At 40.5% G+C, this 17,490-nt stretch overlaps 1 protein-coding gene across 1 annotated transcript in view; it reads right to left on the reverse strand.

The window, feature by feature from the left end:
- myo1eb (myosin IEb) overlaps positions 1-17,490 on the reverse strand; it is a 41,184-nt gene that overhangs the window by 23,490 nt on the left and 204 nt on the right. Inside the window, exon 2 of the mRNA XM_061881856.1 lies at positions 4,059-4,196. Within this exon, the coding sequence (XP_061737840.1) occupies positions 4,059-4,196 (138 nt within the window). The remainder of the gene's footprint in view (positions 1-4,058; positions 4,197-17,490) is intronic.

Raw genomic sequence — 17,490 nt, forward strand, 5'->3', positions numbered from 1 at the left:
TGTGTGTGTTCAGATTCACGTGTACGCATACTGTATTGTGTGTCTGTATATCAATCTGTGTGTGTGTTCAGATTCACGTGTACGCATACTGTATTGTGTGTCTGTATATCAATCTGTTTGTGTAATCAGATTCACGTGTCCCAATACTGTATTGTGTGTCTGTATATCAATCTGTGTGCGCGTGTGTACTCAGATTCCCGTGTCCTTGTACTGTATTGTGTGTCTATATATCAATCCGTCTGTGTGTGTACTCAGATTTAAGTGTCCCTGTACTGTATTGCGTGTCTGTATATCAATCTGTGTGTGTGTATTCAGATTCACGTGTCCGTATACTGTATTGTGTCTGTATATCATTCTGTCTGTGTGTACTCAGATTTAAGTGTCCCTGTACTGTATTGTGTGTCTTATATCAATCTTTGTGTGTGTATTGAGATTCACGTGTCCGTATAAGGTATTGTGTGTCCGTATATCAATCTCTGTGTGTGTGTGTAATCAGATTCACGTGTCCGTGTACTGTATTGTGTGTCTGTATATCAATCTGTGTGTACTCAGATTCATATGTCCGTATTCTGTATTGTGTGTCTGTATATCAATCTGTGTGTGTGTATTCAGATTCACGTGTCCGTATACTGTATTGTGTGTCTGTACATCATTCTGTCTGTGTGTACTGAGATTTAAGTGTCCCTGTACTGTTTTGTGTGTATTATATCAATCTTTGTGTGTGTATTCAGATTCATGTGTCCATATAAGGTATTGTGTGTCCGTATATCAATCTGTGTGTGTGTGTGTGTGTGTGTGTATTCAGATTCGCGTGCCTGTGTATTGTATTGTGTGTCTGTATATCAATCTGTGTGTGTAATCAGATTCACGTTTCCCAGTACTGTATGTGTGTCTGTATATCAATCTGTCTGGGTGTGTACTCAGATTCAGATGTCCGTGTACTGTATTGTGTGTCTGTATATCAATCTGTGTGTGTGTGTGTGTGTGTACTCAGATTCCCGTGTCCTTGTACTGTATTGTGTGTCTATGTATCAATCTGTCTGTGTGTGTACTCAGATTTAAGTGTCTGTGTACTGTATTGTGTGTCTGTATATCAATCTGTGTGTGTGTACTCAGATTAACATGTCCGTATTCTGTATTGTGTGTCTGTATATCAATCCGTGTGTGTGTACTCAGATTCCCGTGTCCTTGTACTGTATTGCGTGTCTATAAATCAATCTGTCTGTGTGTGTACTCAGATTTAAATGTCCCTGTACTGTAGTGTGTGTCTGTATATCAATCTGTGTGTGTGTATTCAGATTCACGTGTCCGTATACTGTATTGTGTGTCTGTATATCAATTTGTCTGTGTGTGTACTCAGATTTAAGTGTCCTTGTATTGTATTGTGTGCCTTATATTAATCTGTGTGTGTGTATTCAGATTCACCTTTCTGTATACGGTATTGTGTGTCTATATATCAATCTGTGTGTGTGTATTCAGATTTGCGTGCCCGTGTATTGTATTGTGTGTCTGTATATCAATCTGTGTGTAATCAGATTTACGTGTCCGTGTACTGGTTTGTGTGTCTGAATGTCAATCTGTGTGTGCTTGTACTCAGATTCAAGTATCCGTATACTGTATTGTGTGTCTGTATATCAATCTGTGTTTGTGTGTATTCTGATTCGCATGTCCGCGTATTGTATTATGTGTCTGTATACCAATCTCTGTGTGTAATCAGATTCATGTGTTTGTGTACTGTATTGTGTGTCTGTATGTCAATCTGTGTGTTTGTGTGCTCAGATTCACGTGTCCGTATACTGTATTGTGTGTCTGTATAGCAATCTGTGTGTGTGTATTCCGATTCACGTGTCCGTGTATTGTATTGTGTGTCTGTATATCAATCTGTGTGTGTGCGTGTATTCCGATTCACGTGTCCGTGTATTGTTTTGTGTGTTTGTATATCAATCTGTGTGTCTTTATTCCGATTCACGTGCCCGTGTACTGTATTGTGTGTCTGTATATCAATCTGTGTGTGTACTCAGAGTCACGTAGCTGTGTACTGTTTTGTGTGTCTATTTTACACACACATCGAAATACGGACACAAAAATTAAAACACGCATACACAAATGTTATTACACACATATCTTGAGAAACAGACACACTTTTTAAACACACAAATATTGAAATTTGGACGGACAGATTTTCTTTACACACACACAAATTAAAACATGCACACACAAATCTGATTAGACACACAGATTGAGATACAGACACACACATTTTTTTTTACAAACACACACAGATTGAAACTCATTTTTTACACACAGATTTAAACACGCATACACAAATGTGATTATACACAGCTTGAGATACAGACACACACATTTTTTTAAAATACACAGATCGAAATTTGGACGGACAGATTTACTTTGCGCACGCACGCACACACACACACACACACACACACACACAGATTGAAATTTATAAAGAATGTTTTTCTTTGTTACACACAGACAAATAAAAAACGCACTAATAAATTAAACATGCATACACAGGACTGATTACACACAAAGATAGAGATACAGACAAACAATTCTTTTTTTAACAAACACACAGATTAAAATTCGGACAGACATTAGTTTTTTACACACACATCGAAATATGGACAAATTAAAAAACAACATAGATCGGATTACACACACACACACACACACACACACACACACACACAGAGAGAGAGAGAGAACGATTGAGATACGGACACAGATTGAAATTCAGATGGACAGATTCATTTTTTACACATCCATCGAAATATGGACACACACATTAAAAACACAACTAAAATTGGGTTGCACACACACACAAACACACACACTGATTGAGATACAGTCACACACATATTTACACACACAAACATTGAAATTTGAAGGGAGTGTTTTTTGTTTTTTTTACACAAATCGAAATATGGACACAAATTAAAACAAACACACAAAGATTGAGATACAGACACATACATTTTTTTACAAACACTGATTGAAATTCGGACGGATATATTTTTTTGCACAGACAAATCGAAATTATAACAGGCGTACACAAATGTGATTACAAACACTGCTTGAAATACAGACACACATTTTTCTAAAACACACAGCTCGAAATTTGGGCGGACAGATTTTCTTTACACGCACACACACACACACACATCCAAATACGGACACACAAATTTAAATATGCACACACAAATCTGATGTGACACACAGATTGAGATACGGACACACAATTTTTTTTTACACACAGATTGAAATTCAGACAGACTTTTTTTGTTCCACACACAAATTGAAAAATGGACAAAATAAAACAAGCATACACAATATTGATTACACACGCAGCTTAAAATACAGACACACATTTTTTTAAACACACAAATCGAAATTTGGATGGACATTTTTTTTTTACACAGACATCGAAATACGGACACACAAATTAAAAAACACACAGATCAGATTACACACACAGAGAGATTGAGAAACAGACACACACATTTTTTTTACACACGCAAAGATCAAAATTTGAACAGACTGATTTTTTTCTACACACAAATTAAAACACGTAAACACAGATTGAGATACAGACACACACATCTTTATTTTACACACACAAAGATCGAAATCCGAACGGACTGATTTTTTTTCTTTTTTACAAAGAAATCGAAATACAGACACAAAAATTAAAACACGCACACACAGATTGAAATACAGACAAACACATTATTACACACACGGATTGAAATTCGGACGGACAGATTTTTTTTTACACACACAAATCAAAATACGGACACAAATAAAAACACTCACACAACTGATTACACACACAGATTGAGATACAGACACACACTTTTTTTTTACACAAACACAGATCAAAATCCGCACGGGCTAATTTTTTTTTACGTAACACAAATCAAAATACAGACACACAAATTAAAACACGCACACACAGATCAAGTAGTTTTGCTACAAAAATACTTACATATCGACCCATCAATGTGGGCTCTGTGTGTGTGTTTTGTGTTTCAGGATACAAAAATGTAATCGTCCATGTATCTCTTCTTCAGATTGTCCGTGATGGCGTCTTCATTGATTTTGGACAGGAGCACCATGTCATCCACGCCGCTCACCTTCACGTTCTGGGCCAGCCAATGATATTGCTCCTTACTGCCCTGTGTGGGCGGGGCAAGCACATTCGCTATTTTAGAGGACATGATTACGCATGTCATTATAGTTAAAAACTTCAAGTTCAAGTACCACTGATAGTCACACACACTAAATGTGGTGAAATCCCCTTATTCAACCCTCTGGGAGGTGAGGGGAGCAGTGAGCAGCAGTTGTGGCCACGCTCGGGAATCATTTTGGTGATTTAACCCCCAATTCACTGGCTTCCTGTGCACTTAAGATGTGACTTTAAGGTTTTACTACTTACGTATAAAATACTACACGGTCTAGCTCCATCCTATCTTGCCGATTGTATTGTACCATATGTCCCGGCAAGAAATCTGCGTTCAAAGGACTCCGGCTTATTAGTGATTCCTAGAGCCCAAAAAAAGTCTGCGGGCTATAGAGCGTTTTCCGTTCGGGCTCCAGTACTCAGTAGAAGCATTTAAGTCTCACCTTAAAACTCATTTGTATACTCTGGCCTTTAAATAGACTCCCTTTTTAGACCAGTTGATCTGCCGTTTCTTTTCTTTTTCTTCTATGTCCCACTCTCCCTTGTGGAGGGGGTCCGGTCCGATCCGGTGGCCATGTACTGCTCGCCTGTGTATCGGCTGGGGACATCTCTGCGCTGCTGATCCGCCTCCGCTTGGGATGGTTTCCTGCTGGCTCCGCTGTGAACGAGACTCTCGCTGCTGTGTTGGATCCGCTTTGGACTGGACTCTTGCGACTGTGTTGGATCCATTATGGATTGAACTTTCACAGTATCATGTTGAACTTTCACAGTATCATGTTAGACCCGCTCGACATCCATTGCTTTCCTCCTCTCCAAGGTTCTCATAGTCATCATTGTCACCGATGTCCCACTGGATGTGAGTTTTCCTTGCCCTTATGTGGGCCTACCGAGGATGTCGTAGTGGTTTGTGCAGCCCTTTGAGACACTAGTGATTTAGGGCTATATAAGTAAACATTGATTGATTGATTGAATTCTAACCCTTGATGCGGAGGGCCAAACAGGGAGGTAATGGGTCCGATTTTTATAGTCTTTGGTATGACTCGGTACTTGACTTGATATTAACAATCCTCCGGAGACACCCATTTAGGCTGTGGCACCGTGAGGACAATTTTGGCTCGCCAGGACTTGAAACCGAGGATAAAAATCAAAAGATCAAAGCAAATGTCTAAGGTTTTATGTTATATGAATTATCTATGACGATGTTTGATTAATATTCGAAACGGCCCGCAGGCCACAGCCGCCGGCTGATGTTTGGCATGCACAAATACTCCATCAGTGTTGGCTCTAGGAATTTTCAAAATGGGCTCACCAGGACCCCATCAAGTCATAAAAATGGGGTCCCACAGCAAATTTTTGGGGTCACTCTTTTTTGTAAATAAATGCATTATCCTGTTATATCTCACATTCTATATTGTGTTTTGGAAAAAGGTTGTCATAAAGGTGACTTAATTTATTTTCAAAAAAATACAAAAGAAAATAAATGATTAAGCATATGTAAATTTATTCATTCACTTTCTTCTTTCCTTTGTGCAGCTTAACTTTACTGCTATTTTTTGTAATATTTTCAGAATTTGTTTGGTCTATTTTCGGCCAAAGTAAGACATAGAAAACAATCCAAAGTTTTTAGTTTTAATGCCATGATTTTAATCGTCCGGGTCCGCGTGTGCACAGATTTTTCCTCGACGCGGCCCCTGAGCTAAAAAGAGTTTGAAACCCCTGCCGTAATGTCTTCATATTACCATACGATACCATACCATACCATACCAACTTTATTTGTAAAGCCCTTTAGAAACAACCACAGTTGAAAAACAAAGAAATAGAGGCAAAGGACAGACGAAAAAAATAACATTTAAAACAGAAGTAAAATACACATTGAAAAAGCAAATACAAATTACCGTAAGAACAATTTTTTAGATAAAAAGCAGTTAAACAGTTAAAAAAGTTAAAGTTAAAAACAGTTTAGTCTCATGCTGGGTTAAAGGCCTACGGGGGATAGCAGGTCCATTCTATGTGTCATACTTGATCATTTCGCGATATTACCATATTTTTGCTGAAAGGGTTTAGTAGAGAACATTGACAATAAAGTTCGCAACTTTTGGTCGCTAATAAAAAAGCCTTGCCTGTACCGGAAGTAGCAGAAGATGTGCGCGTGACGTCACCGGTGTGAGGGCTCCTCACATCGTTTATAATCTGAGCCACCAGCAGTAAGAGCAATTTGGACAAGGAAAACGACGATTTCCCCATTAATTTGAGCGAGGATGAAAGATTCGTGGATGAGGAAAGTTAGAGTGGAGCACTAAATTTAAAAAAAAAAAAACGCTCCCACTGCCGCTCCAGGCGGCGGCAGTGGGAGCATTTCAGATGTAATTAAACACATTTACTAGCATAATTCTTGAAAATCCCTTATCTGCTAATTGTGTTAATAGTATTTTAGTGAGATTATAAAGTCATACCTGAAAGTCGGATGGCTACGGTGAACGCCAGTGTCTCTGAGAGAAACCGAGGAGCCAAAATCACAGCTGCCTTTTTGAGCTGCGGGATGAGGTTGCGTAATCCACTCAAGTCTCAGGTAAGATCCGACTTAATATCACTATTTTCCCATCCAAAAACTTGCTGGTTGACGTAGAGAAACATGTTCGCTTGACCGCTCTGTGTTAAAGCTTCACAACTAACAAGAAAAACACCGGCTGTGTTTCGGTTGCTAAAGGCAGCTGCAATCCACCGCTTTCCACCAACAGCATTCTTATTTGACGTATCCATTATTAATTGAACAAATTGCAAAAGATTCAGCAACACAGATGTCCAGAATACTGTGTAATTGCGCGATGAAAAGAGATGACTCTTAGCCGTGTGTGGTGCTGGTTAATATGTCCGCTACAACCAATAACGTCACAAACATGCGACGTTTTCAACAGGAAACTCCGCGGGAAATTTAAGATTGCAATTTAGTAAACTAAACCGGCCGTATTGGCATGTGTTGCAATGTTAATATTTCATCCTTGATATATAAACTATCGGACTGTGTGGTCGGTAGTAGTGGGTTTCAGTAGGCCTTTAAAAGCCAGTGAATAAAAATGGGTTTTAAGAAGAGTGTTAAAAATAGCCAAAGAATGGGCCTGTTTCACATGGAGAGGGAGATTGTTTCAAAGTTTACTGTCCTCTTAATGTCACCATAATGCAGTTGTGTTAAAGTCAAAGCCCATGGGCCAAATCTGGCCCTAGAATTAATTATCTGTGGCCCCCGGGATGATATTTGATTAGTATTAGAACCGGCCCACGGGCCACAGCCGCCTGCTGATGTTTTGCACGCACCAATACTCCATCAGTGTAGGCGCTGGGAATTTTCAAAATGGGGTCCCAGGGACCCAATCCAGTCATAAAAACAGGGTCCCACAGTAAATTTTGGGGGTGCCACTTTTTTGTAACCCTTTTGAAAACAAATGTACAGATTATGCTGTTATATCTCACATTCTACACTGTGTTTTGGAAACTATTGTCATAATTGAAACTTGTATTAGTAGATTGCACAGTACAGTACATATTCCGTACAATTGACCACTAAATGGTAACACCCAAATAAGTTTTTCAACTTGTTTAAGTCGGTGTCCACGTAGTTTAAACTTTACGTAATTCATTCAAAAAATAATAATAGGAGAGAAAACGCATTTTAATACAGAGGTGGAAAGCAATGGATGTCGAGCGGGTCTAACATGATACTGTGAAAGTTCCATCCATAATGGATCCAACACAGCCGCGAGAGTCCAGTCCAAAGCGGATCCAACACAGCAGCGAGAGTCCCGTTCACAGCGGAGCCAGCAGGAAAACATCCCAAGCGGAGGCGGATCAGCAGCGCAGAGATGTCCCCAGCCGATACACAGGCGAGCAGTACATGGCCACCGGATCGGACCGGACTCCCTCCACAAAGGAGAGTGGGACATAGAAGAAAAAGAAAAGAAACGGCAGATCAACTGGTCTAAAAAGGGAGTCTATTTAAAGGCTAGAGTATACAAATGAGTTTTAAGGTGAGACTTAAATGCTTCTACTGAGGTGGCATCTCGAACTGTTACCGGGAGGGCATTCCAGAGTACTGGAGCCCGAAATGAAAAAGCTCTACAGCCCGTAGACTTTTTTTGGGCTTTGGGAATCACTAATAAGCCGGAGTCCTTTGAGCGCAGATTTCTCATAGTCATCATTGTCACCGACGTCCCACTGGGTGTGAGTTTTCCTTGCCCTTATGTGGGCCTACCGAGGATGTCGTAGTGGTTTGTGCAGCCCTTTGAGACACTAGTGATTTAGGGCTATATAAATAAACATTGATTGATTGATTGATTGATGTAATTTTATTCAGTTATAAACATTCCTTCACTTTCCTTCATGCATCTTAATTTTACTGCTGCTAAATATTTTTTTCTATATTTTCATTGTAGTATTTTCAGAATGTGTTGGTTCTATTTTCGGCCAAAGTAAGACTAACACAACAACCTGAAGTTTTTAGTTTAAATACCATGATTTTAATCGTCCGGCCCCACGTGTGCACAGATTTTCCTCCACGCGGCCCCTGAGCTGAATAAAGCAAAACATGTTCTAGATCAGTGGTTCTTAATCTGGGTTCGATCGAACCCTAGGGGTTCGGTGAGTCGGCCTCAGGGGTTCGGCGGAGCCTCCGCTGTTGAGGTCAAGTCACACCCAACTCATCGTGTAAAAAAAAAACTTCTCCCTATCGGCATATTACGGATACACTCCTAAACAATTTTCTCTCTGATTTGCAGGTGTGTAATTTTTTGTGAGTTCATGCACTGTGTTTGTGTTGTTCTTTGAACAAGGTGATGTTCATGCACGGTTAGAGATGCGCGGTTTGCGTTCTCATCCGCGGATAAACCGCGGGTCGGGCGGGTGACTTGACGAAAAAATAGATTTTAATTAGATTCGGGCGGGTGGGGGTTGAACCATCCGGAAATATTTGATATACTGTACATGGTTCTGGGATCGGTATCCTTTGCCGCTATAATTCTCTAGAATGACTGCCGGCAGTCACCCAGATCATAAGTACTAGGGCGTGCTATGAAGCCATTGGCTTTGTCGCCTTCTACAACATGTACGATCTGCTTGTCAGTCCAGCATCATGTTGTGTGAGGCTTCCGCGGCAACACGACACGACTGCAAGACATACTGGGTGACACAGAGTACACTAATGGTTGTGATATAAACAATTTTAACACTCTTAGTAATATGCACCACGCTGTGAAGCCACACAATACAGGATTGACAAACACATTTCGGGAGAACATCCTCACAGTAACACAACATAAACGCAACACAACAAATACCCAGAATCCTTTGTATTCGTGACAAGTCACAACTTTTTTATACACCCCGCTAGCAGCAAACCCTGCCACCCCCCGTGCGTCGGTAAGGTGGGCGGGGTTGGGGGCACGGGGGTGTAAAATATATTCAGGTATGTGTCACAGATACAAAGGATTCTGGGTATTTGTTGTGTTGCGTTTATGTTGTGTTACTGTGAGGATGTTCTCCCAAAATGTGTTTGTCAATCTTGTTTGGTGTGGCTTCTCAGCGTGGCACATATTAGTAAGTGTTAAAGTTGTTTATATCACAACCATCAGTGTACTCTGTATCACCCAGTATGCCTTTCTATCTTGTACGTGTGATTGCGGAAGCTGCACATAACATGTTGCCGGACTAACAATCGGTTCGTACACGTTGCTGAAGGTGTCAAAGGCAATGGCTTCACAGCACGCCCTTATTCTTGTCATCAGGATGAATGCTATTGGGTAGTCGCGAGAACGTTAGCGGCTCCAATTGTCTTCATTACTCTGTGTAACAGGTTTAAATAGCTCTGTGAGTGGTAAAGGCGGCCGACCTCTGATGTATTTCAGCGGGCGGTTGGCGGGCGGGTACAGTTCTGATAAAATGTTGGTTCGGGTGGACGGCGGGTGGATGACGACTTTGGTGATGCGGTTGCGGATTATATAATTGCCTATCCGCGCATCTCTATGCACGGTTCATTTTGTGCATCAGTAAAAAAAACATACCTTTGTCTTGAATTTGAAAAAAATATATATATATATATATATATATATTTTTCACTAAAGAAGGGTTCGGTGAAGGCGCATATGAAACTGGTGGGGTTCAGTACCTCCAACAAGGTTAAGAACCACTATTCTAGATCAAAAATAACTTCATATTATCTACTTCTCAGCAGTGTTACAATATCTGAGTTATTGTATAGAAATATGGGGAAACGACTACAAATGGGCGCTTCATTCACTAACAGTGTCACAAAAAAGATCATTTAAAATAATAATACATAATGTTGCATATAGAGAATATACAAACCCTTTTATTTATTAAATCACAATTATTGAAATTCAACGATTTGGTGCAATTGCAAACAACTAATATGACAATAAAGACCTATCCTATCCTAATATTATGTACAAATTCAATTATAACCTGCTAGCCAAGAATGTAAAACAATTCTTCTCATGGGGCGGTATACCTCGGTTGGTAGAGTGGCCGTGCCAACAACTTGAGGGTTCCAGGTTCGATCCCCGCTTCCACCATCCTAGTTACTGCCGTTGTGTCCTTGGGCAAGACACTTTACCCACCTGCTCCCAGTGCCACCCACACTGGTTTAAATGTAACTTAGATATTTGGTTTCACTATGTAAAGCGCTTTGTGTCAATAGAGAAAAGTGCTATATAAACATAATTCACTTCACTTCAACAAAAGAGGAGAAATATAACCTTAGAGGAAAATCTCATTTAAAAACATCTGTATACTCGTGAAACACTTCAAAGCTTTATCATATCCATCCGTCCATTTTCTACCACTTGTCCCTTTTGGGATCGCGGGGGGGATGCTGGAGCCTATCTCAGCTACATTCGGGCGGAAGGCGGGGTACACCCTGGACAAGTCGCCACCTCATCCCAGGGCCAACACAGATAGACAGACAACATTCACACTCACATTCACACACTAGGGACCATTTAGTGTCGCCAATCAACCTATCCCCAGGTGCATGTCTTTGGAAGTGGGAGGAAGCCGGAGTACCCGGAGGGAACCCACGCAGTCACGGGGAGAACATGCAAACTCCACACAGAAAGATCCCGAGCCCGGGATTGAACTCAGGACTACTCAGGACTTTCGTGTTGTAAGGCACATGCACTAACCCCTGTCCCACCATGCTGCCCCCCTACATCATATCAGTATGTGGAAATAAGTCATGGAACGGATTAACCAAAGAAATTAAACAAAGCACCGATGTGATTCATTTTAAAAAACTGTTGAAACTACAAGTGGTCACAAAATACACAGAACAACAAATATAATAAACATCTTGAACCTTTTTTTTATTTTTTTTGAGACAAGGATTATGTATTTAATATTTGTATGTTTACTATGGTATATCACAGTGGTTCTCAACCTTTTTTCAGTGATGTACCCCCTGTGAACTTTTTTTTAATTCAAGTACCCCCTAATCAGAGCAAAGCATTATTGGTTGAAAAAAAGAGATGAAGAAGTAAAATACAGCACTATGTCATCAGTTTCTGATGTATTAAATTGTATAACAGTGCAAAAATATTGCTCATTTGTAGTGGTCTTTCTTGAACTATTTGGAAAAATAGATCTAAAAATAACTAAAAACTTGTTGAAAAATAAACAAGTGATTCAATTATAAATAAAGATGTCTACACACAGAAGTAATCATCAACTTAAAGTGCCCTCTTTGGGGATTGTAATAGAGCTCCATCTGGATTCATGAACTTAATTCTAAACATTTCATCACAAAAAAAAAAAATCTTTAACATCAATATTTATGGAACATGTCCACAAAAATCTAGCTGTCAACACTGAATATTGCATTGTTGTATTTCTTTTCACAGTTTATGAACTTACATTCATATTTTGTGGAAGTATTATATAATAAATATATTCATAGAGGATTTTTAAATTGTTAGTATTTTTAGAATATTTTAAAAAAAATCTCACATACCCCTTGGCATACCTTCAAATACCCCCAGGGGTACGCGTACCCCCATTTGAGAAACACTGGTATATCAGAATCAGAAATACTTTATTAATCCCCGACAAAAATTTTCAGCACATATTATATATTGTATATTATTTATTTCTTTTTTATTTGTTCATTGTTCTGTTACAAAGAACAAGGAAATTGGATGAAATTGCTATGGTATGAAAAGGGGGATAGGATTTAAAAAACTCTGTTTCTTCCTACTCCTTTTCGGACGTACTGTAATGAAACAACTGAAAATGTGTGATGCATTACATCAGGGGTCACCAACGTTTAAATACAGTCATGTATTTTTTTACTTTACTTCTTATAACTTTCAGAAAGACAATTTTAGAGAAAAAATACAACTTTAAAAATGGTTTTAGGATTTTTAAACACATACCTTTTTACCTTTTAAATTCCTTCCTCTTCTTTCCTGACAATTTAAATCAATGTTCAAGTATTTTTTTTAAATTATTATTATAAAGAAAAAATAAATACATTTTTATTTAATTCTTAATTTTAGCTTCTGTTTTTACGACGAAGAATATTTGTGAAATATTTTTTCAAACTTATTATGATTAAAATTCAAAAAAATTATTCTGGAAAATCTAGAAAATCTGTAGACTCAAATTAAAATCTTATTTCAAAATCTTTTGAATTTCGTTTAAAGTTTTTGTTCTGGAAAATCTAGAAGAAATAAGGATTTGTCTTTGTTAGAAATATAGCTTGGTCCAATTTGCTATATATTCTAACAAAGTGCAGATTGGATTTTATCCATCCATCATCTTCCGCTTATCCGAGGTCGGGTCGCGGGGGCAATAGCCTAAGCAGGGAAACCCAGACTTCCCTCTCCCCAGCCACTTCGTCTAGCTCTTCCCGGGGGATCCCGAGGCGTTCCCAGGCCAGCCGGGAGACATAGTCTTCCCAACGTGTCCTGGGTCTTCCCCGTGGCCTCCTACCGGTTGGACGTGCCCTAAACACCTCCCTAGGGAGGCGTTCGGGTGACATCCTGACCAGATGCCCGAACCACCTCATCTGGCTCCTCTCGATGTGAAGGAGCAGCGGCTTTACTTTGAGTTCCTCCCGGATGGCAGAGCTTCTCACCCTATCTCTAAGGGAGAGCCCCGCCACACGGCGGAGGAAACTCATTTCGGCCGCTTGTACCCGTGATCTTATCCTTTCGGTCATGACCCAAAGCTCATGACCATAGGTGAGGATGGGAACGTAGATCGACCGGTAAATTGAGAGCTTTGCCTTCCGGCTCAGCTCCTTCTTCACCACAACGGACCGGTACAACGTCCGCATTACTGAAGACGCCGCACCGATCCGCCTGTCGATCTCACGATCCACTCTTCCCTCACTCGTGAACAAGACTCCTAGGTACTTGAACTCCTCCACTTGGGGCAGGGTCCCCTCCCCAACCCGGAGATGGCACTCCACCCTTTTCCGGGCGAGAACCATGGACTCGGACTTGGAGGTGCTGATTCTCATTCCGGTCGCTTCACACTCGGCTGCGAACCGATCCAGCGAGAGCTGAAGATCCCGGTCAGATGAAGCCATCAGGACCACATCATCTGCAAAAAGCAGAGACCTAATCCTGCGGTTACCAAACCGGAACCCCTCAACGCCTTGACTGCGCCTAGAAATTCTGTCCATAAAAGTTATGAACAGAATCGGTGACAAAGGACAGCCTTGGCGGAGTCCAACCCTCACTGGAAATGTGTTTGACTTACTGCCGGCAATGCGGACCAAGCTCTGGCACTGATCGTACAGGGAACGGACCGCCACAATAAGACAGTCCGATACCCCATACTCTCTGAGCACTCCCCACAGGACTTCCCGAGGGACACGGTCGAATGCCTTCTCCAAGTCCACAAAGCACATGTAGACTGGTTGGGCAAACTCCCATGCACCCTCAAGAACCCTGCCGAGAGTATAGAGCTGGTCCACAGTTCCACGACCAGGACGAAAACCACACTGTTCCTCCTGAATCCGAGGTTCGACTATCCGACTATTTAAAACATATCATCAAAATTTTAAAATTAATATTAATCGGGAAAAATTACTAATGATGTTCCATAAATTATTTTTTCATTTTTTTCAAAAAGATTCGAATTAGCTATTTTTTTAATTCATTTTTTTCGGTTGAACTTTGAATTTTAAAGAGTCAAAATTGAAGATAAACTATGTTTCAAAATTGTATTTTAATTTTTTTCGTTTTTTCTCCTCTTTGAAACCGTTCAATTAAGTGGTTTTTTTTTTTATCATTTAATCTCTACAAAAAACCTTCCGTAAAAGGAAAAAAAATGTACGATGGAATGACAGACAGAAATACCCATTTTTTATATATACATAGATTTATTTATTAAAAGGTAAATTGAGCAAATTGGCTATTTCTGGCAATTTATTTAAGTGTGTATCAAACTGGTAGCCCTTCGCATTAACCAGTACCCAAGAAGTAGCTCTTGGTTTCAAAAATGTTGGTGACCCCTGCATTACATAGTATCATGTGCATGTTGGAAATAAACTGAAACTGAACTGAAATGAGCTAAAATGAGTTTGACACCCCTGCCATAACGTCTTCATAAGTGAAGTGAATTTTATTTACCGTATTTCCTTGAATTGCCGCAGGGCATATAGTATGCGCCTGCCTTGAAATACTGCCTTGTCAAACTCGTTTCCCAAAATAATTAGCACATGCTTAGTATTACCGCCTGGTCAAACTCGTGATGTCACGAGTGACACTTCCCCTGTCATCATTTTCAAAATGGAGGAGGCTGATTAAAATACCTGTAATTTGAAATCACATAAGGGAAGAAGATTAAGAGCTATTCAGTAGGATTTAAGGTCCAAGCTTACATCACACTCAAATTTTTACTGCATACCTTTGGTAAGTGCCGGTGTGAGAAGAGGTCATAAAATAATTAGCGCATGCTTACTTTTACCGTATGCCTTTGGTAAGCGCAGGAGTGAGAAGAGGTTTTAAATTAATTAGCGCCCTGGCGGCAATTCAAGGAAATATGGTATCATTGGTTAGCTTCAGAATAACAATGATATTAAAAAGAATAAGGGGACTTATTATACTCTAAAAATGTTGGTCTTACTTAAAAAAGCACAGATTTAGTTGTATTCAGTGTTAAAAAATATAATACGGCTCTCACGGAAATACATTTTAAAATATTTGGCTTTCATGGCTCTCTCAGCGAGGTTAGTGCATCTGCCTCACAATATGAAGGTCCCGAGTAGTCCTGGGTTCAATCCCGGGCTCGGGATCTTTCTGTGTGGAGTTTGCATGTTCTCCCTGTGTCTGTGTGGGTTCCCTTCGGGTACTCCGGCTTCCTCCCACTTCCAAAGACATGCACCTGGGGATAAATTGATTGGCAACACTAAATTGGCCCAAGTGCATGGGTGTCAAACTATGGCCCGCGGGCCAAATTTGGCCCGCCCTGTAATTTAATTTGGCCCTTGAGGCAATATCAATTTAGCATTAGAGCTTGCCCGCCGGTGTTATACAGCGTCGGTGCCGCTGTAATACCGCATTCACTGCTAATACTCATACTTGTCAACCCTCCTAATTTTCCCCGTAGACTCCCGAAGTTCAGTAGGTAGGTCTTTATTGCAACAAGTACAACGAAACTTTGTTTTCAGCACAAACCTGTTCAAGATTAGACAAACAAACAGAGTACAGGGTTACAGAACAAGAACGCTGATGGGTCGCCATAAGTGCCCCTCCCGAAAATCTCCCGGGGCAACCATTCTCCCGAATTTCGGCCGATTTCCACCTGGGGGCGTGCATTTAAGGCACTGCCTTTAGCGTTCTCTACAACCTGTCGTTACGTCCGCTTTTCCTCCATACTAACAGCGTGTCACATAATATTTGTGGCTTTTACGCACACACACACACAGACAAGTGAATGCAAGGCATACTTGGCCGACAGCCACACAGGTCACACTGAGAGTGGCCGTATAAAAAACTTTAGCACTGTTACAAACATGCGCCACACTGTGAACCCACACCAAACAAGAATGACGAAAACCATTTCAGGGGAACATCCACACCGTAACACAACAGAACAAATATCCAGCACCCCTTGCAGCATTAACTCTCTCGGGAAACTTCCAGCAAACTGACCAATAATTAACGTTTTATTCATGCATTTTCTCTTGCTACTTCAAGGCTTGAATGTTTGGTTCATTCATTATTATTTTATTTTCAAATGTATTATTAGCCTGTGGAAAAAATTTGATATTTACCTCAGAAGATTGCAAATAGAAAAAAAGGCATTACATTTTTATCTAAATTTTATTTGATATGCCATTGATATTTTTTAAGTTATTATTATAATTATTTGAAACTGGATTTTGCATGTCACTAAAGTTATATAAGCCTTGCTTGCTAAATATTTAATGCAAAACTTGTTTGGGTCCCTATTAAAAGGTTAATTTGTTCAACCTTGGCCCGCGGCTTTGTTCCGTTTAAAATCTTGGCCCACTTAGTATTTGAGTTTGACACCCCTGCCCTAGTGTGTGAATGTGAGTATGAATATTGTCTGTCTATCTGTGTTGGCCCTGTGATGAGGTGGCGACTTGTCCAGGGTGTACCCTGCCTTCCGCCAGATTGTAGCTGAGTTAGGCTCCAGCGACCCCAAAGGGTTAAATAAGCGGTGGGAAATGGATGGATGGGCTCTCTCAGCCAAAAAGGTTCCCAACTCCTGCTCTAGCGGCTCAAAGCGCTTTTACACAGTGAAACCCAATATCTAAGTTACATTTAAACCAGTATGGGTGGCAGTGGGAGCAGATGGGTAAAGTGTCTTGCCCAAGGACACAACGGCAGGATGGCGGAAGCGGGGATCGAACCTGGAACCCTCAAGTTGCTGGCACGGCCACTCTTACCAACCCAGCTATACCGCCCCGTAATGTCTTCATAATACTGTATCTTCACAATGAATGTCAACATTTCCAGAGGCGTGTCTCCTGCTAAATTCCCAACATTTCAAAGTCCTGTTGGGTCATGTTAGTGGACATAGGACTTTGCACACTGCGCATGCGCGCGCGTGCCACAGCACTGGCGCTAACATCAAAAGCTAGCATAACTTTTTATGATGATGTTTTCTGTTAGTTCTACAGCAGCTTTCTTTATCCTGTCAACAAACTTGGGTTCTGACTGTCACCAGAACCAGAGACCGCGACCAGAAGGTCTGCACCAAAACTTAGGGACCTAAACAGCCAGGATCCGGATGAGGGTGTGACTCAC

Source organism: Nerophis ophidion, linkage group LG21 (assembly GCF_033978795.1).
Source record: "Nerophis ophidion isolate RoL-2023_Sa linkage group LG21, RoL_Noph_v1.0, whole genome shotgun sequence".
NCBI classification, from domain to species: Eukaryota; Metazoa; Chordata; class Actinopteri; order Syngnathiformes; family Syngnathidae; genus Nerophis; species Nerophis ophidion.